The sequence below is a fragment of the Cyprinodon variegatus genome, unplaced genomic scaffold (assembly GCF_000732505.1).
Source record: "Cyprinodon variegatus isolate N-32 unplaced genomic scaffold, C_variegatus-1.0 Scaffold5, whole genome shotgun sequence".
Classification (NCBI taxonomy): Eukaryota; Metazoa; Chordata; class Actinopteri; order Cyprinodontiformes; family Cyprinodontidae; genus Cyprinodon; species Cyprinodon variegatus.
The window spans coordinates 2,119,235-2,126,762 of NW_015150458.1; the positions used below are offsets into that span (position 1 = coordinate 2,119,235).

At 36.0% G+C, this 7,528-nt stretch overlaps 1 protein-coding gene across 2 annotated transcripts in view; it reads left to right on the plus strand.

The window, feature by feature from the left end:
• The window catches only part of immp1l (inner mitochondrial membrane peptidase subunit 1), a 49,838-nt gene extending 46,108 nt beyond the window's left edge, over window positions 1–3,730 (plus strand). For both annotated transcript variants that reach the window (XM_015374169.1, XM_015374179.1), the window contains exons 5-6: window positions 2,927–3,037; window positions 3,576–3,730. In XM_015374169.1, the coding sequence (XP_015229655.1) occupies window positions 2,927–3,037; window positions 3,576–3,662 (198 nt within the window). In that variant the 3' untranslated portion in view covers window positions 3,663–3,730. The remainder of the gene's footprint in view (window positions 1–2,926; window positions 3,038–3,575) is intronic.
• The last annotated feature ends 3,798 nt before the right edge of the window (window positions 3,731–7,528 follow it).

Sequence of the window (7,528 nt, forward strand, 5' to 3'; positions counted from 1 at the left end):
AAGTCCTTTAATTAGTCCATGTGTTGAAATAATTAGATGAATAGTTGATAAAGAAGACAAGGTGTTGTCCATTAAGTCAGACCATAATAGTATGAATGCACCCTTCTGTACAGTGGTTTGCCCATATTTGTATATTTTCGGACAATTACTGTACCTGTAGAGCCTTAGTGCTTTTCTCGGAATAGTATCCGCTAACTGTACAAACCCCTGTGTCCCAAAAATCCAACACTGCACAGAACAGTCTTGCCTTTTATCGTTACACAAATGATCCGTGTTAGACTCAAGGAAAAAACAAGGATAATAATGAGACAAGAGTGGAACATTTTAAATGCACTCTAGTTTGCTCTGTCTGAAGGTCATGAATGCTACTTCAAGGGGTAATTAACTAACTAAATTTATCACGAAAAGACAGGATACATCAAAACCATCCATACAGTTCAGATAGAATACATTTTTTTAATTGGAATAACCTTGAAGCAGACCATAGCTTATAAACTAGGCAAATTGACATTTTAAAAACAGCAAACATCCATGTAATTACTCATTTAAACCTATTTTTACCTACTATACCTAACCTGTTTCTATTTTTACATGCAACAAAAAGACAACAATCTTTACATTTCTGAAGTAATCAGTGAGAAATATAAGGACACATCAAAGTATTATTAAAGCAGACATTAATGGACATTAATAGCTATCAATAAATAATCCATCAAATGGACAAAATTTCCATTATACTTTTCAGACAACTCCAGTTAGATTTCTTTTTGTTAAAGGGCACGGACTAGGACTTTTTAATTATATTCACTAAGTTCATGCCATATTTGTGACCCTTACATGACACATTCAAACTAATTTAAACTTCCCATTCTTACCCTTAAAGATAGATTTCTTTCTGGGACTGTAATTACAAGAAAAGCTCTTTTGTAGACTTTTTAGGCTTAGAAGGTAACTTGAATTGGTATCACAGCCAGTATTATTACAATTGGTTAGATGAGGTTCAAATAGGGATCTGTATAAAGTAAGATGAGCCTTAAGGTGGAGGAAATGCCTCTAATTAAAAATAGGCCAATATTATAGACTATTCTGTGATCTGACGTGTGTTTTTATGTTTAGAATAACATGTAATGACCGCCTGATATCAGAGGGTCTACCGTAGGTAGCTTTATTGGTCAGATTTAATCTTTGTAAAACATTTTCTTTTTTGTTTTATTCAGCAGTTTGGATTTACTTCTCATATACATTGTTTGTTTCTAACCCCCCCAAAAAGTGTTCATTCATTACAGGGGAGGGTTTGAAACCAAAAATGTTCCTTTACTTATGGGGGGAAATTTTCTTTTTTTTAGCTATTGGCTCACTGCAGGATTTTGAAAAGTGTTTCAAAAACTAAGATAAGGAATTATTTTGAGGTTTTCCATACATCCTGGCTTAATTAAGTTAATTCTGCATTCTGTGCTGCTACGCTGCTCCAAAAAAGGCCTAGTTCTGGTGCCGTATCTGAAAATTTCCCTTAAGCTGCACACCTTTAGACACCTCAGTGCAAAATGTTGTTGCTGCCATTAAAATTAGCTGCTTGTGTTAATATTTCCTTAGTCTTGGAAACAAACCTGGGGAACTTATGGACACATTGTGGAGGGAGTCTGCAATTAATACTTTAATTTGTCTTGGTTTACATAATATTACTCATCATATGCATGAGCTCTAACCAATCTGTCATGCCTTTCCAATTGTTTGAATTTCTTGAACTATTTAAAAGATACATTTCGGAGAGGCACTTGATGACTGCTAATCAAGCACTTATTTCCATAGGATTAACAGTATTGGGTGTTTTTTTTAATAGAAATGTAAAAACAGAACAAAAAGAGTCCAATGATGATTTGGCAGATGACAAACAGTGGCGTTTCTTTTCTGGTGCTTGGGAGCCAGCATATGTTACCATGTTAATGAGGTGTAATGGTGAGAATCCAGCATGTTGACATATGGTTCTCAGATGACTACTTTAATGATATTCATTTGAGTCGTTGTTAGTCAGCGAGTTGTTTACCTCATGTTAGGTCAACGTGTCAGTGGCTTGTGATTATGTCACATCATCTGTCTCAATTATCAAATATGAAATGAAACGCAGCATCCTGCATTAAGACAGGGCAGTAATCAGAAACCAGAGTAATGGGAAGGAGAGGAAGCACAGGAAGAGGCATGACATCATCCCCTTGCTAGTTTCCTGTTTCCTTTTTCCAAGTTATTTGCTTTCTTCCAGAGGACTTTTACAGTTAAAAGTTAGGCAATGCAAAAATAGATTCCCGGATTGTGATGCCCATTATGACAATATAATGTGTTGTTGATCCTGTCTGCACATATAGGGGGACAGCACACTTAATTAGGGCCTTGACAAGCCTACTCTCCTAAAGTGATGAGATTAATCATAATTGGTGTCACTGTGAATTAGAGCTCGCTTGGATGACTGCCCCACTGGCAGGTCGGACCGCGGTGGAGACCCTTGGACGCTGCTGCTAGCCGCAGCTTAGTTCTCTCCCTCTTTTTCCCTCTGTCCATACATCCCAGGCCTCTCTCTGGCTTTGCACTCCTTGGGTTAGAGGGGTGCAAATCTCAGCCAACAGCCTAATGACCCTTTTTGAAGTTCTTTTAAGTCTCCTTCCCCAATCCCGTTTGTTACCCATGACCCTTCTCCTACAAAAGTGTGGTAATAAAGAGAGATCATGTTGACGTTAAGATACGTGAGGAGGGAGGGATAGCTGAGGGGATTCTTTAGGATGAAAGGGGTGGGGTTTGGATAGAGTTTTTGTAAATAGTAGAGTAACTCACTTTTCTATGCTGTTTCCTGAGGAGTTGCTTTCCTTGTTTACTTTAGGCAAGTATAACTGAAAATCGTTTTTGTCCATGTTTTGTGTGTTACATGTTTTCTTAGGTTCCATTGGGGCATGTATGGCTGGAAGGGGATAACCATATGAATTCCACTGACTCTAGGAACTATGGCCCAATTCCTTATGCCCTAATCCGAGGTCGTGTTTGCTTAAAGGTAACGTGCAAAGCATGCTATTTACAATAAAAAAAAGGGGAAAAAAAGCTTTTAAGGTAAATGTATGCCTTATCTGGGTTGAGAAAATGGTATTGTGTTTGGAGGTTCGCCATTTTGCTCTCCGATAAATCCCTCCATTATGACCAAGTGCTAATCAAAAATTATAGTCAGTTGGAAGTTTGAAACAAGTGTGTTTGATTGGCTAAAGCCTGGACAGCATATTGTCTAGCTTTCCATTCTGCTATGTTGTCATGTCACAAGATGTCATCACAAGCATGACCCTGGAAATAGGTCAGGCAACCTTCTGTCCATCTGATTGGATGGCAGCACTCCACTGGAGGCCCTGCTATGACAGCTGATGAAATAACAATATTTTTAATGAGGTCAAATGCATCATTACAAGCTTTATTGAAGAGTGTGTCCAAGATGTGAAATAAAGTGTTGTTTTTTTTCCTATAGTGGTTTTATGTTTGTATTAACAAAGTCTTATTTATGCTTTAACTCCTTGTTATTCTGCATCTTTTTTTTCCCTTCACAGCTTTGGCCGCTACGTAGCTTCGGCACTCTGAGTGAAAGCCCAACCAAACGCATCATTAAAGCTCAGAGTGACTCAGACTCAGATTGACACATCCAATTGTTTCTTTTCCTGTACTTAGTCTGAATCATTTTTTTTTTTAAATAAAACAACTATTTGTTCAATATCCCTGAAGTCTTTTTTTTTTTTTTTGCTTCATTACTGTCGGACATTTTAATTGCAGGTTTTCTTTTCCTCTCTATTTAGAAAAAAAAAAAACCAAACACTTTATACCTACTTGATTAATAGAGCTGCTTAGAGCCTTTTGTCATCCGGAGCTTGCCTTACAGAACTGTATATAGAGCAATGCTTGAGCAGTGTTTAAACATTGCAGTCTGCAAATTCTAATCTAAGGCGTGCAACAAACATGCACTATGCTTTACACCAAGTGTAAAGCATAACAGAAGATATTAATTTGAAATGTAAAATAAGCCTTTTCTACCATAGTTATGCAAAAATGCTGTGCTTGCTTTTCTACAAAACAATACCTCTTATAAAATCACGTCATGTGTTCAGGTCTACTCTATCTTGGCATTATGATGAAACACAAAGTTCCTGACTGCTTAATATTTCATTAGAGCAGCAAAGGCAGTCGAAACTATGCAATATTGATATGTACTTAAATAATTCTCTCTTGCTACTGGAAAAAACTGTTGGACTTTACACTCATAACAAAATATCTCCAGCTTTGTAATATTATTTGATTTACTTAAATGTTTTCCTGCATTTGATTTGTCTCTTTTGCCAATTAATTTAAGCCAAAGTACAAACAAAAGTCGCGCTTGAAATTGCACATACTATATGCATTTATGACATTACAGAGTATGTTTTAAGTTAGCTGAATGTATTTTTATATGTGTATAACCAAGATATTTTTATTTTTTCCTTTAAAATTGTTCTTTTATTGTGAAAATTGACAAATATGAGTTGGTAAAACTAAGCTGGTTAAGTGAGAAAAAACAAATCACTGTACTGCTACACATTTGCAAGTCTTGCTCCTCCTGCTTAGACCTTCCTGGGCATGGGGACATAGCACAGCGTTGGCCTACTGAGCTCAGCTGGTCATCCTCCGAGTCAGAGAGGAGACTCTTCTCTTTGAGCTCCCCGAGGGAAGTAAGTTCTGGGCAGCCGTGGGTCCCTGTCCAGCTGCTTCATCTGTCTGGAGGGGACCAGAGGGTCATGGACAAGGCTCTCTCTCTGTGACACTGAATTATCTGCCTGAGTGTGATTGTGCCTGCTGGGGGAGACACTCAAGATAATATGAGAGTGTGTTTATGAAAAACATTTTTTTTAGGGATTTGCTTCAAGCACATCTTTCCTCTCAAGGTTTTACATTCATCTGTTGTGTGTCAACATGGTTCTGCTGTTTAGCTGAAATGCTGACAGAAGTAATCTCAGCATGCCCCTTTAAATATGCTTCTATATTATAGAGAGAGCCAGGACTGTATACTATTATAATTTTCTTCCAAGAGGATTAGAACGCTGTTTATAATTTGAGGAAAGTTAGCATGGGTAAAATCTGGAAATTGGAGATTCACATCCCCTCATGTCTATTGGGATCATTCTTTCCCCCAGGATGTTCCCCAGTATGTAATTGTTTAAACAGATAGTTTTAATCAAAATCACATAATTCTTTGCAAAATAGGAGTTGAACCAAAGTTCCAAGGAAATGATTGAGGTATAGATGACCCCCATGCTGAGTGGGCACAAAATGAGTGATGAAGGAGTGAGTAGACCTCAGAAGAAACAGACAACAGACAGCTGTGCTGAGCTATGCAGCAGCATGCAGTCAGGCTGTGGGCTGTCAGTGAGGCTGAGGTGTGTCTGCTGCCTGTGTGAAACACAACGGGGACAGAAGAAAACTGTTGCAATCTCATGTCGCTCCACATTATGGGTAAAATAAATACTCAATGATGTATCTGTTAGACTTAAGAGCTTCTTCATCATGTTAAAGTAATCCCATTTACTGTATAATTGTTTTGCTTTCTTTTAGTTAACATTTATATATATATAGATATATATATAATTTATTTATTTATTTATTTTTTTTTAATGCTGAAAGAAACCCATACAGCTGAGGGGACGCAACAAAACTTCTGAATGTCTGATTATGAGATTTAAAACTGTTCTCTTTCAGCTGTGAGGCAATAATACTAATAACCAATAGAATTAAAAACCCACTAATGAAATGTTTACCTTTTTTGTAGCTTAAATAAAATGCCCTTTTTTATTAACAAAATGTAAATGCTGTATTACACTGGAAAATGAGAATTAAAAATCTATTGGGTTTTCAAACAATAGCATACAGGCAGAGATCATTGTTTTTAACTGTTAACACAGTGGTGGTCAGGCATCAGTGATTAGGTAAAGGTTGATCTGCAATGGTCCAAGTGTGTTTTACTGTCCCTATACTTGTCAGGTTGTGGAGTTATTGTCATTCACTCACTGGTTTCAGCCAAAATTGAGCAAATCGGATCAATTTCTCTTTTTTTGGCTCATAAAAATCGAGTAAGTTCATTTTAGGAATAATCATAGCTAAGCAAAGTTAAATGTTAACATCATGCATATTTGATACTGAAAAATAATGCCACATAGCAAACGAAATCTAACACAATGAATCAAAAGTTGAAATGATCAAACATCCTCTTTTATTATGATAGTAGTAAACAAAGACAAGATCCTGAACAGTGCTGTCCATCAGCACAACATATAAATCAATTCTACAACAAAATTTTATTTCCTTGTTGGGTTAGTAAAGTATTTTTTAAATTTAAGTTTAGCATATTACTTTGCTTAAGTGTATAGGTAACAATTGTTTTTTGTTACATGGTATGTCAGTTCATCTAATAGGATGTTATCAAACTGACAGATATTGAAAGAAAAAAGTAACAGCTGAAGCTTATGGACCAACCTTTCAGTTAAATATATATGATCAACATTTAAGAGACTGACTGTATCAACATCTGTGTTGACTATTTAATACCCTGGGCAATAGCCTGTTTTTTATATTTGATACCAAGTGCAATAACTAAATGTATACCATTCCATATAAATACCCATTTAATACCCTGTGCAATAACCTTGTATATTAATCCTGTTAAATAAGACACCTCAGTTGTTATATATATACTGTATATACCTCCATGCACCTTTTCCTCCTTTTGGTACCTTCGTATTTTTTACTATTGAGCCAATGTAAAGAGTACATTTCTCCATTGTTAGATTAGTAAAAAAAAGAATCAATCAATCATGGTAAATATCTAAAAGCAGAAGAGTTTGCTTTTGCCTTCATAATTTGGAAGTTTACCTTTGAAGCAAAACCAGATGTAAATCTAATTTTGAACATTTATTCACCTTTGCATGTTCAATTAAATGTCTTAAAGCATAAGGGTTACCTTAAATATGTTCTTGCTTTTAGTGACTCCATAAATGACTCTGTTTCTTTTTTACTGAGAGAGCAGGGGGTTTATTGTTTTGGGTTTATTTTCCAATTTATTATATTGTAGCAATTTTCACCTCAACAAGTTTGGCATGTGCCAATTTTTGTTGTTTCCCCTAGATAACATACCCCTGCTAAACCAGGGTAGAAACCAGTTGTCATTTTTTTTTTTATTGAAAACTAACTTCAGTGAACTGATTTAGGTGTTTTTTTTTTATGTCTTCTGTTATTCTGCATTTCTGAGCATCTGTGAAGGATTGAAAAAAAAGGAACATTTTTTGTTCTCCTTATGTCTGCTGATTTAAAAATGACTTTTTAAAATTATATTATTTTGCAAGCTCTTTTTTGATTGTCCTGCTTACATCTGCTTTGGCCTGCCGTCAGCCACTGAAGGTTGTTCTGTGCATTAACTGCTGAAGATGAGAGTGTGCATTACAAAGGAAAGTCTGTCACTGGTTATAGACTGGTTTGTTAATTT